Genomic DNA, 16,160 nt, shown 5'->3' on the forward strand with positions numbered 1-16,160 from the left:
TCGGCGGCCACAGTTGGTGCAGGGGACAGCCTCCTTCCTGGCCTCCCTACTACCAGCACCACCGAGCTCCATAGGGCTCGGCTCGGAGGTGCTGGGGGATGGAATGGATGGCCCCAGCGCCGGACGTCCGCGGGTAGCCAACAGGGTATCCAGGCGAATCGACATGTCCACCAGCTGATCGAAGCTTAGGTTGGTGTCCCTGCAGGCCAACTCTCGACGAACGTCCTCTCTTAAGCTACACCTGTAGTGGTCGATGAGGGCCCTCTCATTCCATCCCGAATTGGCAGCCAGAGTCCGGAAGTCCAGTGCGAATACCTGCATGCTCCTCCTCCCCTGTCTGAGGTGGAATAGACGCTCACCCGCCGCCTTCCCCTCCGGGGGATGATCGAACACTGCCCTGAAGCGGCGGGTGAACTCCGCATAGTTCACAGTAGCGGCGTCTATCCCTCCCCACTCGGTGTTGGCCCACTCCAGTGCCTTGCCGGACAGACAGGAGATGAGGGCGGACACACTCTCGTATCCCGAGGGTGCCGGGTGAATGGTTGCCAGGTAAAGTTCCACCTGGAGCAGGAAACCCTAACACCCGGCTGCGGTGCCATCATAAGCCCTCGGGAGCGAGAGCCGAATCCCACTGGACTCCGGATGTGAGACGATAGGAGTAGCCGATGGTGGTGGTATCGTTCGAGGAGGTGTGGGCAAACCTCCTCTCTCCCATCGTCCCAAAGTGTTCATCACGTTATCCATGGCGGCACCAAGATTTTGAAGCATCGCTGCCTGTTGTAGGACGCGCTCCTCGAGTGATCCGGTCGGTGCCGTCGCTCCTGCTGACTCCATGTTGTGGTGTGTGATTCTGTCACGGCTGTCGGTGAGATGCGGTTGAAGAAGTCAGGCGCAGGACACAGAACTCTCGGACACGTACTTTAATCCGATAATGACCATATGAACACAAAAATAACTCCACGCAGGGAGGAAATAACCCGCTCACTAATAAAATACGTGAAGGGAAAACAATCACACACAATGTCCTGATGAGAGACAGGGGTAATATAAAGGAAACAATCAAACATAATGACGAACAGGTGTAAACAATACAGACAAAACTAAACAGACACCGATAACATCGAACGGCAGAATCCGTGACATAGTGAAGACATCAAAACTATGAAATAACACATATGCAATCATGTAGTAACCAAAAAAGTGTTAAACAAATCAAAATATATTTTATATTTGAGATTCTTCAAATAGCCACCCTTTGCCTTGATGACAGCTTTGCACATTCTTGGCAGTTCTCTCAACCAGCTTCATGAGGTAGTCACCTGGAATTCATTTCAATTAACAGGTCTGCCTTAATAGTTAATTTGTCGAATTTGTTTCCTTCTTAATGCGTTTGAGCCAATCAGTTGTGTTGTGACAAGGTAGGGGGGGTATAGAGAAGATAGCCCTATTTGGTAAAATACCAAGTTCATATTATAGCAAGAACAGCTGAAATAAGCAGAAACTTTTAAAGTTTCTTCATGTGCAGTCGCAAAAACCATCAAGCGCTATGACGAAACTGGCTCTCATGAGGACCAAAGAAACCACTACTAAAGGACACCAATAATAAGAAGAGACTTGCTTGGGCCAAGAAACACAAGCAATGGACATTAGACCGGTGGAAATGTGTCCTTTGGTCTGGAGTCCAAATTGGAGATTTCTGGTTCCAACCGCCGTGTCTTTGTGAGACGCGGTGTGGGTAAACGGATGATCTCCGCATGTGTATTTCCCACTGTAAAGCATGGAGGAGGAGGTGTTATGGTGTGGGGGTGCTTTGCTGGTGACACTGTCTGTGATTTTATTTAGAATTCAAGGCACACTTAACCAGCATGGCTACCACAGCATTCTGCAGCGATACGTCATCCCATCTGGTTTGGACAATGACCCAACACACCTCCAGGCTGTGTAAGGGCTATTTTACCAAGAAGGAGAGTGATGGAGTGCTGCATCAGATGACCTGGCCTCCACAATCCCCCAACCTCAACCCATTTTAGATGGTTTGGGATGAGTCGGACCGCGTAGTGAAGGAAAAGCAGCCAACAAGTGCTCAGAATATGTGGGAACTCCTTCAAGACTGTTGGAAAAGCATTCCAGGTGAAGCTGGTTGAGAGAATGCCAAGAGTGTGCAAAGCTGTCATCAAGGCAAAGGATGTCTATTTGAAGAATCTAAATATAAAATATATTTTGATTTGTTTAACACTTTTTTGGTTACTACATGATTCCATTTGTGTTATTTCATAGTTTTGATGTCTTCACTATTATTCTACAATGTAGAAAATAGTAAAAAATAAAGAAAAACACTTGAATGAGTAGGTGTGTCCAAACTTTTGACTGCTACTGTACATACAAATACAGTTGAATAATTGAAACATTTCTGGTTACTGCTGTATGTTTGTGATCTTCACAGGTGAAGGAGATGTCTCTGATTAGGAACACCATCCTGGAGTGCCAAGCGTGTGGTGAGTGCTTGAAGAGCAGTACTATACCATCAGGTTGGGCCTCAGTGTATGAAACAGAGGGGATAAGATAAAATAAAGAAAAGATAAACAAAAAGAGATGCGAAGCACAGGAAATCAACGGAGAGATAGATTGAAATCTATGAAATCCTTTAGCTGTGTTTGATTGGTCTTGCCTGGCGCAATGCAACCAATGGAAAAGTCCCTTAAAGGGGCAATTCACAGTTAAAAGGAGTTTTCCCCGCCACTGTTTCGTTAAAAAGCTGAGGGATGGGGCTGGAGAAATGTAACCACTCAAATTCATAGACAGAGCTATGGATGGAAGGACTGACCATCCATGATGTCAAAATTATAGTTTTAACTATATTTTGACGCTACAGTTTTTGTTTACATTTACTTTGTTTACAAACATTGGAGTAACACAAGCTTATATTTTGGGTTCTGATGGGAGATGACAGTTGAACTAAGCTCATGAGGCATTTATAAGTGCTGTTCTTCAAGAATCAATGGGTACATAATCATTAATTTATATGTAAAGAAATGTGCAAACCCTGCCCATATGGCACTCTGTGCAGGCTCGAAGGTATGCTGAATGAACAATTTCTAATCCTATTTTGAACCCAGGTCTGGTATGTTCTATGTCTTTGTTAACCAGGCTTCCACGAGCCCCACTCTCGCTGCGAGCCCAACCCCTGCTATAAGGGCGTGCCCTGTACAGAGACCCGGGAGTACCCAGGGTACCGTTGTGGTGCCTGCCCAGACGCCATGACGGGGAATGGTACCCACTGCCAGGACATCGACGAGGTATTCTAAGGGTCCTATTTCAATTTCTTTAGCACCAAAAGATGATAGCATGACAAGTTCCCATAATTTCCTTAACATTCTTGGGTGAGTTTCCCAAAAGCTTTGTAGCTAAGGTGGCACGTTATTTCTCTCGACAACCCAGCTGCACAGCTGCAAGAGAGTAACAATTAGAAAATTCATGTTTGGCAGCCAGTCTTCCTCAAGTGAAGCACGTTGCAGTGTTAAAAAAACACGAATACAATGACATTTGTATTGTTACGTTCTGTTTCTCTCTGTGTCTCTGTCTCTATGTCTAAGTGTGCTCTAGCCCGGCCCTGTTTCTCACCCGAGGGGTGCGTAAACACGGTCAAGGGCTTCACCTGTGAACCCTGTCCCGTCGGCTTCTCAGGATCCCTCCTCAGTGGGATTGGGGTGGAGTTTGCCAAGAGCCACAAGCAGGTCTGACCAACATGAGACCCCCTGCCTCTCACATACCCACTCACACACACACACACACACACACACACACACACACACACACACACACACACACACACACACACACACACACACACACACACACACACACACACACACATAAACATTGTGCAAACACACATCAATTGTGCACATACACAAGATACTCACACATTCACACGCACACGGGAGCCTTGCACATGCATGGCATGCTCACACATCACCACCATCACTATTGACACCTCTTCTCACCCACTGTACACATGGATGCAAAGTGATTGCCTCTATGGCCATGATGATACAATGGGTGGTCTGACATTTCTTGTCCTTAAATTGTTGCGTTTTGTCTGTTTCTGTAGGAGTGCGCAGATGTGGATGAGTGTGCTGACCTCTCCAACACTTGCGTCCCCAACTCTGTCTGCATCAACACAGAGGTCAGTAGTGGAAAGGGAGTCAGAGGTTTCTAGATGAAAGACTTAACAATTAAAGAAATACATGATTTTCTTTCTCTGTGTCACTGTGTCTCTTCCCTCCTCTCTCTCCCCTCCTCTCCCCTCCTCTCTCTCTTCCCTCCTCTCTCTTCCTCTCTCTCCCCTCCTCTCTCTCCCCTACTCTCTCTTCCTCTCTCTCCCCTACTCTCTCTTCCTCTCTCTTTTCTCCACTCTCTTTTCTCCTCTCTCTTCCCTCCTCTCTCTCCCCTCCTCTCTCTCTTCCCTCCTCTCTCTCCCCTTCTCTCTTGTCCTCTCTCTTCCCTCCTCTATCTTTCCTCCTCTCTCTCCCCTCCTCTCTCTCTCCCCTCCTCTCTCTCTTCCCTCCCCTCTCTCTTCCCTCCTCTTAATTCCCTCCTCTCTCTTCCCTCCTCTCTCCCCTCCTCTCTCTCTCCCTTCCTCTCTCTCCCCTCCTCTCTCTCTCCCCTCCTCTCTCCCCCTCCTCTCTCTCCCCTCCCCTCTCTCCCCCCCCCTCTCTCTCTTCCCTCCTCTCTCCCACTCCTCTCTCTCCCCTCCTCTCTCTCTTCCCTCCTCTCTCTCTTCCCTCCTCTCTCTTCCCTCCTCTCTCTCCCCTCCTCTCTCTTCCCTCCTCTCTCTTCCCCGCTCTCTCTCCCCTCCTCTCTCTCTCCTCCTCTCTCTCCCCTCCTCTCTCTCATCCCTCCTCTCTCTCTTCCCTCCTCTCTCTTCCCTCCTCTCTCTCCCCTCCTCTCTCTTCCCTCCTCTCTCTTCCCCCCTTTCTCTCCCCTCCTCTCTCTCTCCTCCTCTCTCTCCGTTCCTCTCTCTCTTCCCTCCTCTATCTCTCCCCTCCTCTCTCTCTCCCCTCCTCTCTTTCCCCTCCTCTCTCTTCCCTCTTTTCTCTTCCCTCTTCTCTCTCCCGTCCTATATCTCTTCCCTCCTCTCTCCCCCCTCCTCTCTCTTCCTCCCTCTCTCTCTCTCCTCCTCTCTCTCTTGCCGCTACTCTCTCTCCCATCCTCTCTGTCTCCCCTCTCTCCCCCTCTCTCTCCCCTCCTCTCTCCCCTCCTCTCTCTCTCTCTCTCACTTCCTCTCTCTCCCCTCCTCTCTCTCTTCTCCCCCCCCTCTCTCTTCCCTCCTCTCTCTCTTCCCTCCTCTTCCCTCCTCTGTCTCTTCCCTCCTCTCCCCTCCTCTCTCTCTCCTCCTCTCTCTCCCCCCCTCTCTCTTCCCTCCTCTCTCTCCCCTCCTCTCTCTCCCTTATCCTCTCTCTCTCTCCTCCTCTCTCTCTCCCCTCCTCTCTCTCTTCCTCTCTCTCCCCTCCTCTCTCTCTTCCTCTCTCCCCTCCTCTCTCTTCCCTCTTCTGTCTTCCCTCCTCTCTCTCCCCTCCTCTCTCTCTTCCCTCCTCTCTCTCCCCTCCTTTCTCTCCCCTCCTCTCTCTCCCTTCATCTCTCTCTTCCCTCCTCTATCTCTCCCCTCCTCTCTATATCCCCTCCTCTCTCTCCCCTCCTCTCTCTCTTCCTCTCTCTCCCCTCCTCTCTCTCTTCCTCTCTCCCCTCCTCTCTCTTCCCTCTTCTGTCTTCCCTCCTATCTCTCTCCCCTCCTCTCTCTCCCCTCCTCTCTCTCTTCCTCTCTCTCCCCTCTCCTCTCTCTTTCACTCTCCCCCCTCTCTTCCTCTCTCTTCCCTCCTCTCTCTCTCCTCCTCTCTCTCCCCGCCTCTCTCTCTTCAATCCTCTCTCTCCCCTCCTCTCTCTCCTCCTCTCTCTAGCCGCTACTCTCTCTCCCATCCTCTCTGTCTCCCCTCTCTCCCCCTCTCTCTCCCCTCCTCTCTCTCTCTCACTTCCTCTCTCTCCCCTCCTCTCTCCCCCTCCTCTCTCTCTCCCTTCCTCTCTCTCCCCTCCTCTCTCTTCCCTCTTCTCTCTTCCCTCCTCTCTCTCCCCTCCTGTCTCTTCCTTCCTCTCTCTCTCCTCCTCTCTCTCCCCTCCTCTTTCTCTCCTCCTCTCTCTCTCCTCCTCTCTCTTCCTCTCTCTTCTCTCTATCTTTCCTCCTCTCTCTCCCCTCCTCTCTCTCTTCCCTCTTCTCTCTTCCCTCCTCTCTCTCCCCTCCTGTCTCTTCCTTCCTCTCTCTCTCCTCCTCTCTCTCCCCTCCTCTCTCTCCCCTCGTCTCTCTTCCTCTCTCTTCTCTCTATCTTTCCTCCTCTCTCTCCCCTCCTCTCTCTCTTCCCTCTTCTCTCCCCTCCTCTCTCTCCCCTCCTCTCTCTCTTCCCTCCGCTCCCCTCCTCTCTCTCTCACCTCCTCTCTCTCCCCTCCTCTCTCTTCCCTCCTCTCTCTCCCCTCCTCTCTCTCCCCTCCTCTCTCTCTTCTCCTCTCTCTCCCTTCCCCCCCTCTTCCCTCCTCTCTCTCTCCCCTCCTCTCTCTTCCCTCCTCTCACCTCCTCTCTCTCTCACCTCCTCTCTCTCCCCTCCTCTCTCTATCCTCCTCTCTCTCCCCTCTTCTCTCTTCCCTCCTCTCTCTCTCCTCCTCTCTCTCCCTTCCTCTCTCTCTTCCCTCCTCTATCTCTCCCCTCCTCTCTCTCCCTCCCTCTCTCTTCCCTCCTCTCTCTCTTCCTCTCTCTCCCTCCTCTCTCTTCCCTCTTCTGTCTTCCCTCCTATCTCTCTCCCCTCCTCTCTCTCCCCTCCTATATCTCTTCCCTCCTCTCTCCCCTCTCCTCTCTCTTCCCTCCTATCTCTCTTCCCTCCTCTCCCCTTCTCTCTCTCCCCTCCTCTCTCTTCCCTGCTCTCTCCCCTCCTCTCTCTCCCCTCCTCTCTCTCTCCTCCTCTCTCTCCTTCCTCTCTCTCTTCCCTCCTCTACTCTCTCCCCTCCTCTCTCTCTCCCCTCCTCTCTTTCCCCTCCTCTCTCTTCCCTCTTCTCTCTTCCCTATTCTCTCTCCCATCCTATATCTCTTCCCTCCTCTCTCCCCCCTCCTCCCTCTTCCTCTCTTCCCTCCTCTCTCTTCCTCCCTCTCTCTCTCTCCTCCTCTCTCTCGCCGCTACTCTCTCTCCCATCCTCTCTGTCTCCCCTCTCTCCCCATCTCTCTCCCCTCCTCTCTCTCTCTCACTTCCTCTCTCTCCCCTCCTCTCTCCCCTCCTCTCTCTCTCCCTTCCTCTCTCTCCCCTCCTCTCTCTTCCCTCTTCTCTCTTCCCTCCTCTCTCTCCCCTCCTGTCTCTTCCTTCCTCTCTCTCTCCTCCTCTCTCTCCCCTCCTCTTTCTCTCCTCCTCTCTCTCTCCTCCTCTCTCTTCCTCTCTCTTCTCTCTATCTTTCCTCCTCTCTCTCCCCTCCTCTCTCTCTTCCCTCTTCTCTCTTCCCTCCTCTCTCTCCCCCTCCTGTCTCTTCCTTCCTCTCTCTCTCCTCCTCTCTCTCCCCTCCTCTCTCTCCCCTCGTCTCTCTTCCTCTCTCTTCTCTCTATCTTTCCTCCTCTCTCTCCCCTCCTCTCTCTCTTCCCTCTTCTCTCCCCTCCTCTCTCTCCCCTCCTCTCTCTCTTCCCTCCGCTCCCCTCCTCTCTCTCTCACCTCCTCTCTCTCCCCTCCTCTCTCTTCCCTCCTCTCTCTCCCCTCCTCTCTCTCCCCTCCTCTCTCTCTTCTCCTCTCTCTCCCTTCCTCTCTCTCTTCCCTCCTCTCTCTCTCCCCTCCTCTCTCTTCCCTCCTCTCTACCTCCTCTCTCTCTCCACCTCCTCTCTCTCCCCTCCTCTCTCCCCTCCTCTCTCTCTCCCTTCCTCTCTCTCCCCTCCTCTCTCTTCCCTCTTCTCTCTTCCCTCCTCTCTCTCCCCTCCTGTCTCTTCCTTCCTCTCTCTCTCCTCCTCTCTCTCCCCTCCTCTTTCTCTCCTCCTCTCTCTCTCCTCCTCTCTCTTCCTCTCTCTTCTCTCTATCTTTCCTCCTCTCTCTCTCCCTCCTCTCTCTCTTCCCTCTTCTCTCTTCCTCCTCTCTCTCCCCTCCTGTCTCTTCCTTCCTCTCTCTCTCCTCCTCTCTCTCCCCTCCTCTCTCTCCCCTCGTCTCTCTTCCTCTCTCTTCTCTCTATCTTTCCTCCTCTCTCTCCCCTCCTCTCTCTCTTCCCTCTTCTCTCCCCCTCCTCTCTCTCCCCCTCCTCTCTCTCTTCCCTCCGCTCCCCTCCTCTCTCTCTCACCTCCTCTCTCTCCCCTCCTCTCTCTTCCCTCCTCTCTCTCCCCTCCTCTCTCTCCCCTCCTCTCTCTCTTCTCCTCTCTCTCCCTTCCTCTCTCTCTTCCCTCCTCTCTCTCTCCCCTCCTCTCTCTTCCCTCCTCTCACCTCCTCTCTCTCTCACCTCCTCTCTCTCCCCTCCTCTCTCTATCCTCCTCTCTCTCCCCTCTTCTCTCTTCCCTCCTCTCTCTCTCCTCCTCTCTCTCCCTTCCTCTCTCTCTTCCCTCCTCTATCTCTCCCCTCCTCTCTCTCCCCTCCTCTCTCTTCCCTCCTCTCTCTCTTCCTCTCTCTCCCCTCCTCTCTCTTCCCTCTTCTGTCTTCCCTCCTATCTCTCTCCCCTCCTCTCTCTCCCCTCCTATATCTCTTCCCTCCTCTCTCCCCTCTCCTCTCTCTTTCACTCTCCCCCCTCTCTTCCTCTCTCTTCCCTCCTCTCTCTCCCCGCCTCTCTATCTCTTCAATCCTCTCTCTCCCCTCATCTCTCTCCTCCTCTCTCTTTCCCCTCCTCTCTCTTACCTCCTCTCTCTTACCTTCTCTCTCTCCCCTCCTCTCTCTCCCCTCCTCTCTCTCCCCTCCTCTCTCTTCCCTCCTCTCTCTCCCCTCCTCTCTCTTCCCTCTTCTCTCTTCCCTCTTCTCTCTCTTCTCCTCTCTCTCCCCTCCTCTCTCTTCCCTCCTCTCTCTCCCCTCCTCTCTCTCCCCTCCTCTCTCTTCCCTCCTCTCTCTCTTCCTCTCTCTCCCCTCCTCTCTCTTCCCTCTTCTGTCTTCCCTCCTATCTCTCTCCCCTCCTCTCTCTCCCCTCCTATATCTCTTCCCTCCTCTCTCCCCTCTCCTCTCTCTTTCACTCTCCCCCCTCTCTTCCTCTCTCTTCCCTCCTCTCTCTCCCCACCTCTCTCTCTTCAATCCTCTCTCTCCCCTCCTCTCTCTCCTCCTCTCTCTTTCCCCTCCTCTCTCTTACCTCCTCTCTCTTACCTTCTCTCTCTCCCCTCCTCTCTCTCCCCTCCTCTCTCTCCCCTCCTCTCTCTCCCCTCCTCTCTCTTCCCTCCTCTCTCTCCCCTCCTCTCTCTTCCCTCTTCTCTCTTCCCTCTTCTCTCTCCCCTCCTCTCTCTCCCCTCCTCTCTCTTCCCTCCTCTCTCTCCCCTCCTCTCTCTTCCCTCTTCTCTCTTCCCTCCTCTCTCCCCTCCCTCTCTCTCCCCTTCTGTCTCCCCCAACTCCCTCCGCCATCTCTCCCTCTCGCCCCCTCCCCCCTCAGGGCTCATTCAGGTGTGGTCTGTGTAAGGAGAGCTTTGTGGGCAACCAGACGGTGGGCTGTTTCCTGCGGAGGTCCTGCGCCACACTGGGCTTCAACCCCTGCGACGTCAACGCCCACTGCGTCATCAAGGGAGCTGCCGAGGTCTCCTGCAAGGTAAGACACACATAGCACATCTCAATAGGCTAAAAAAAAGGAGGTTGTTAAAGGGATAGTTCACCCAAATTACAAAATGACACATTGGTTTCCTTACCCTGTAAGCAGTGTATGGATAGTGTATGCTTTGGTTTAGTTTCCACATGCTAATGGTTTAGCATTTGTGGCACAAATCCCATTCAAGTCATAGGACTGAAATTAAAATGTTTCGTGCATCATGTCCAAATCATCCAAAAGTATCTCAAATTGATTGTGAAGCTCAACAAAGTCACTTATAAATTATTTGAACATGATGCACGAAAAATGCTAATGTCAGTCCCATGATTTGAATGAGATTTGAGCCACAAATGCTAAAACGTTAGCATTTGGAAACAGTACCAGGGAAACTAAACCAAAGCATGGATTGCTGTCATACCTTGTCCATACACTGCTTACATGGTAACGAAACCAACATGCCATTTTGTAATTTGGGTGAACTATCTCTTCACCAAAATATGACATATTTCCCAAAACGTATTGTCATGGAAAAGACGTCTTTATCTGTTTGTTAACAGAGACCAGTTGGTTGTAATCTGGCTATACAGTATGACATCATTAAGAAATCATGTTCCAATTTTCTACTACTTGGTATATTCTCTCTGAATATCTCTTCCAGTGTAACGTGGGCTGGGCAGGAAATGGGTATACGTGTGGTCCAGACACAGACATCGACGGCTACCCCGACCAGCCTCTCCCCTGCATAGACAATGACTATCACTGCCGAGCCGTAAGCATGTTCCACACACACACACACACACACACACACACACACACACACTAACAAAATGTCTTACTTACCATAAAAATGATGTGTTGTGTTCCCTGTGCAGGACAACTGTGTGAACACACCCAACTCTGGCCAGGAGGACGCAGACGGAGACGGTATAGGTAACCAGTGTGACGTAGATGCGGACGGAGACGGAATCAAGAACGTTGAGGTCAGTCGAGCCTTGTATTCTGTCGGTGCGGGGTCATGTTCAGTAGGCAAAACGGAATCTCCCTGACTCCACTTCCCACCATTTTGTATTTCCTCTTTGTTTTTCTAGGACAACTGCCGTCTGGTCCCCAACAAGGATCAACAGAACTCGGACACAGACTCGTATGGGGACGCGTGTGACAACTGCCCCAATGTTCCCAACAGCAGCCAGAAGGACACCGATGGAAACGGGGCTGGGGACACCTGTGACAATGACATTGATGGGGATGGTAGGCTATGGATCGCTTATGACAGGGCTATTCAATTACTGTCCCACAAGGACCAAAGTACTGCTGGGGTTTTTTCCCCACCTGGTAGTTAATTGATTGATACATTTTATTGATTGTGTTCCTTGTCTGATTTAGTTCCTGATTAGAGGGAGAGAATGGAAAACCGGTGTTTATATAGGATCACTTTTGCCTTTCAGATCATAATGAATAAGAGTATATGAACTGGGAGGACTTAATCCTAGATCATCAGCACTCTTCCTCTGAGACGCTTTGTGAATACGGGCCCAAGACTGTAATTGAATCGCTCATCTTCCTCCTCAACTCGCCAGGTATCCCAAACGTGCTGGACAACTGTCCCAAGGTGCCCAACCCTATGCAGACGGACCGTGACGGGGACGGAGTGGGAGACGCGTGTGACAGCTGCCCAGAAGTCAACGACCCCTTGCAGGTCAGAGGTCAAGAATACAATTTACGAGATTGACGCTGAAATAAAATATAGTTTATTGAGGAAATCTTTGAAACCTCTTTTCTCCATTCAGTTGGACATGGACAACGACCTGGTGGGAGATGTGTGTGACACCAACCAGGATATGTGAGTGATCCTACTAGTTTTCTGGTTTAGGGGACTTCAGAACCAGATAACAACCAGGTAAAGGGGTTATTTTGGGGTTGTTATCTGGTTATATCACCAGATGATAACCAGGCTGAACCAGGTAAAGCTGTCTTTTTCTTGTCGCTAAAAATATATGTAAAATACATAAGTATACAAACTGACGTCAAAAAAATACATCAGGCTGACATCATTGCAACCAATCTTGCCTGCTGGGTCAATGAGCCTGTTTCTAATGTTTCTGTCTTGTCCTCATGTGTCAAGGGATGGGGACGGCCACCAGGACTCCAGGGACAACTGTCCAGACGTCCCTAACAGCTCCCAGCTGGACTCAGACAATGATGGCATCGGCGACGAATGCGACGATGACGATGACAACGATGGCATTCCAGATGCGAGACCTCCCGGGCCGGATAACTGCCGTCTCATCCCCAACCCCAGCCAGACAGACACTGACAGTATGGAAGGAGTCACAGGGAAAGAAATGCTTTGTAGCACAGTCTTAACAGGATTAAAGGCCCAATCTGTAACTTTACTTTCCAGACATGCACAGAGGGGTAGCACTTTTTACTGAAAATTAAAGTTAGAGTAGAATTTCATATTCTGTTTTAAATGTTTTGGAATTGTATTGTCCTGCTGACAAACTACCACAGGGACCTATGTTTGTTTGTCCTAAACTATACTGTATGTCATACTAGAGTAACCTATATTTCTCTATACTCCCATCCCCATCTGTGTTCTCAGAGTGGTATATTTTTGTGCTTTGAACCCTCCCTCTGTCCCCCTTGTCCAATCAGGAAATGGCGTTGGTGACATGTGCGAGAATGACTTTGACAATGACTCAGTGATAGACTTGATTGACGTGTGTCCAGAGAGCGCTGAGGTCACAATGACCGACTTCAGAGCCTATCAGACGGTCATCCTGGACCAGGAGGGCGAAGCCCAAATCAACCCCAACTGGATAGTGCTCAATCGGGTGACCATTTGAAATATTCCCAGATAGAAAACAAACATGATATTGTATGTACTTTAATTAATTTAGCATTTTTCTGGAATTTTGTTTTAGGGTATGGAAATTGTTCAAACCATGAACAGTGACCCTGGTTTGGCCATAGGTAAGTCCGTAAACATCTTGTGCCGCTCTGTGTATCTTTCTGTGTGTCTTTCTTTCTCATCTCCTTCCTCCCCGTCTTTATCCCACTTTCTCTCCGTTTTAAATGAAGATGTCTCAATAAAGAGCATGACAAGTCAAGTATCTCTTTCTCTCTCTCTCTCTCTTCTCTCTCTCTCTCCCTTCTCCCGATCCCCACAAGGCTATACAGCCTTTAACGGGGTAGACTTTGAGGGGACGTTCCACATCAACACGGCCACGGACGATGACTATGTCGGCTTCGTCTTCGGCTACCAGGACTCGTCCAGCTTCTACGTGGTCATGTGGAAACAGATGGAGCAGACCTACTGGCAGTCACTGCCTTTTAGGGCCATGGCCCAGCCAGGCCTGCAACTGAAGGTGGGGCACACAGAAAACTGCATCTGTTGGCTTTAAAGGGACATTACACTCCAACATCAGAAGTGTGTCAGATGTTTTTATACCTATGTCAATAGGAGTACACATCCCATGCCATCATCCTGTTATGTAGTTCCAGCTACATGCCTGAACTTCAAATGTAATAGATATTAGATTACCACAGTCACACACTTGACTTTACTCCCTTTTCTCTACAGGCAGTGAAGTCACGTACGGGTCCCGGTGAGTACCTCCGTAACGCCCTGTGGCACACGGGCGACACCCCGGGCGAGGTCACCCTGCTGTGGAAGGATCCCCGGAATGTGGGCTGGAGGGACAAGACATCCTACCGCTGGCACCTCAGCCACCGCCCGCAGGTGGGCTACATCAGGTGAGCAAAACTTCAAAGGGCATTACAGCCACAAATGCTCTACTCCTAGCTGTATTTTCCTGCCAATTCACTTTGCCATCACAAACTTTCCTCACTGTTTAATTGAGCTGTTTACTGTATAGAGATAGATCTATAGCAATTCATGGCTATCTGTATATAATTGAGATAATACATGGAATGTACAAAGCATTAGGAACACTATCCTAATATTGAGTTGCACCCCCTTTTCCCCTCAGAACAGCCTCTATTCGTCGGGGCATGGACTCTACAAGGTGTCAAAAGCGTTCCACAGGGATGCTGGCCCCTGTTAACTCCAATGCTTCCCACAGTTGTGTCAAGTTGGCTGGATCTCTACTCCGAATAGCTCGTTCCATCTCATCCCACAGATGCTCAATTGGATTGAGATCTGGTGACTGGGCAGGCCACGACAGTGAATTCACTGTCATGTTTGTGGAACAATTCCTGGACAATTCTATCCTGGCATGGGACATTATCCTGCTGAAGAAATCCATTCGCAGATAGATACTCTGCTGCCATGAAGGGATGCACCTGATTGGCAATAATGTTCAGATATCCTGTGGCATTCAAACGTTGCTCCACTTTTATCAAGGGGCCCAATGTGTGCCATGAAAACACACCCCACACCATCACACTACCACCACCAGCCTGCAATGTTGACACGCGGCATGATGGATGCATGTTCTGGTTTTCTCCATACCCTAGTCCTCCCATCAGCGTGAAACAGCAGGTACCGGGATTCTCCAGTGTCCAGTGTTTTCGGTCCTTAGCCCACTGCAACCGCAGTTTCTTGTTTTTTTCTGAACGAAGTGGAACTCTGTAAGGTTGTCGTCTGCCATCCCCCATTTGTGTCAAGGTACGAAGAGTTGTGCATTCTTTTATGGGTCTTTGGGCACCAACGTTATACTGGACTGTCAGTTGACTAACTGTAGCCCGTCTGTTGCGCTGCATAATTTGCGTCAGCCTCCTTTGTCCTCTTTAATCAATGACCTGTTTTCAACCACTGGCCTGTCGTTGGCTGGATGTCCTTTGGGTGGTGAACCATCCTTGATACACACAGTAAACAGTTGAGCGTGAAAAACCCAGCAGTGTTGCAGTTCCTGACATACTCAAACCTGTGCGCCTGGCACCTACTACCATACCCAATTCAAAGGCACTTAAATATTTTGTCTTGACCATTCACCCTCTAACAGATTACATCAATAAGGGATCATAGCTTTCACCTAGATTCACCTGGTCAGTCTATATCATGGAAAGAGCAGGTGTTTTGTACACTCAGTGTATAGAGAGATCTGTATGGCTCTTCATTGTGTATACCTATTTCACAGGGTGAGGCTGTATGAAGGCATGACATTGGTGGCAGACTCTGGCGTGGTGGTGGACACCTCAATGAGGGGCGGGAGGCTGGGCGTCTTCTGCTTCTCCCAGGAGCAAATCATCTGGTCCAACCTGGGCTATCGCTGCAACGGTACGTCAACGCTCTCAGAAGATAATTTTCTTGAATTGGAATTTAACCTCTTGAATTTATCAAATTTAAATGGTTATGGCTTCCTGGTTATGTTATAATATTTATTTATATATTTTTCCATCAGATACGGTACCAGAGGACTATGAGTTCTACCGCAAGCAGATCCACGTCAGGGTGTGACTGTGAGCCTAGCATAGCATCTGTGCAGATACACAACATCACCTGTGCCTTCGCTGTATCGTGTGTGTTGTGTGTGTGTATGTGTGTGTGTGTGTATATGGTTGTGTGTGTGTTTTTAAGGTACATTTACTTTAATGTGGCACTCTTTCTGTCTTTAGCCCCCACAATGACCTTACACCTGACTGCAGGTTGGTCAAGTCAAGAGTTAAAGATTGATTGACAAAATAATAGCTTTTATTATTATTATTATTATTATTATTATATAAAATGATGAATGAAAGCTACTTTTGAGAAATCAGGATCGTGAAATCCTAAGGTACAGGACTATGTGTATAAGGGAGAATTGAATACATATGCTGGAAAAGTGTAAAAAGCCTACTCTTAGACTTAAACTGAGCATCATAAAGGTTTCGGACTCACAGTTGATGTCACATTATACACCACTGAATCGACTATTCAATTCTACAATATTTGTCATGATGACGGGTTAACTTAACCCAAGGCTGGGTTTATAAGGAATTCTATAATTGTTATTTTTATGAGGATCATCGAGGCAGACCTATGTGGAAGCCTGTGAGAAACACATTTCACGGTAATAAACATCAAAATCTTGATCCACCATCGTTTTTACTGAGTATTTGCATGTAAACCATAATAGTAGATCTCGCCAAACCAACATATGCATATGGTTCATTGGCTACGTTTACACAGGCAGCCTAAATCTGATCTTTTTTTCACTAATTGGTATTTTGAGTGACTAAATCTGATGTGATTGGTCAAAAGACCAATTAGTGGAAAAAAAATCTGTCTAAATGCAGCCACTATAGCCCAGTTTATACCTGGTCCTTTGTACTGATCTTATCCACATTTTAAGACAGGAGTAGATTATTAAAATATGCAAGCCACACTGCTTCTTAACATACTGCTCGCTTAACCTGGAAGTCAGCCTTATCAATGTGTCGTA

The 16,160-nt window shown here is 49.5% G+C and overlaps 1 protein-coding gene across 1 annotated transcript in view; it reads left to right on the forward strand.

The window, feature by feature from the left end:
- Nucleotides 1-15,806, forward strand: part of LOC121585972 (thrombospondin-3b-like) — a 44,983-nt gene extending 29,177 nt beyond the window's left edge. The window contains exons 7-23 of the mRNA XM_045226620.1: nucleotides 2,444-2,495; nucleotides 3,148-3,296; nucleotides 3,594-3,734; nucleotides 4,112-4,186; nucleotides 9,625-9,777; nucleotides 10,433-10,543; nucleotides 10,647-10,754; nucleotides 10,863-11,022; nucleotides 11,352-11,470; nucleotides 11,562-11,614; nucleotides 11,897-12,090; nucleotides 12,430-12,608; nucleotides 12,699-12,747; nucleotides 12,946-13,142; nucleotides 13,358-13,530; nucleotides 14,877-15,016; nucleotides 15,141-15,806. Of these exons, the coding sequence (XP_045082555.1) occupies nucleotides 2,444-2,495; nucleotides 3,148-3,296; nucleotides 3,594-3,734; nucleotides 4,112-4,186; nucleotides 9,625-9,777; nucleotides 10,433-10,543; nucleotides 10,647-10,754; nucleotides 10,863-11,022; nucleotides 11,352-11,470; nucleotides 11,562-11,614; nucleotides 11,897-12,090; nucleotides 12,430-12,608; nucleotides 12,699-12,747; nucleotides 12,946-13,142; nucleotides 13,358-13,530; nucleotides 14,877-15,016; nucleotides 15,141-15,196 (2,109 nt within the window). The 3' untranslated portion in view covers nucleotides 15,197-15,806. The remainder of the gene's footprint in view (nucleotides 1-2,443; nucleotides 2,496-3,147; nucleotides 3,297-3,593; nucleotides 3,735-4,111; nucleotides 4,187-9,624; nucleotides 9,778-10,432; nucleotides 10,544-10,646; nucleotides 10,755-10,862; nucleotides 11,023-11,351; nucleotides 11,471-11,561; nucleotides 11,615-11,896; nucleotides 12,091-12,429; nucleotides 12,609-12,698; nucleotides 12,748-12,945; nucleotides 13,143-13,357; nucleotides 13,531-14,876; nucleotides 15,017-15,140) is intronic.
- The last annotated feature ends 354 nt before the right edge of the window (nucleotides 15,807-16,160 follow it).

The sequence above is a fragment of the Coregonus clupeaformis genome, chromosome 17 (genome assembly GCF_020615455.1).
Source record: "Coregonus clupeaformis isolate EN_2021a chromosome 17, ASM2061545v1, whole genome shotgun sequence".
Classification (NCBI taxonomy): Eukaryota; Metazoa; Chordata; class Actinopteri; order Salmoniformes; family Salmonidae; genus Coregonus; species Coregonus clupeaformis.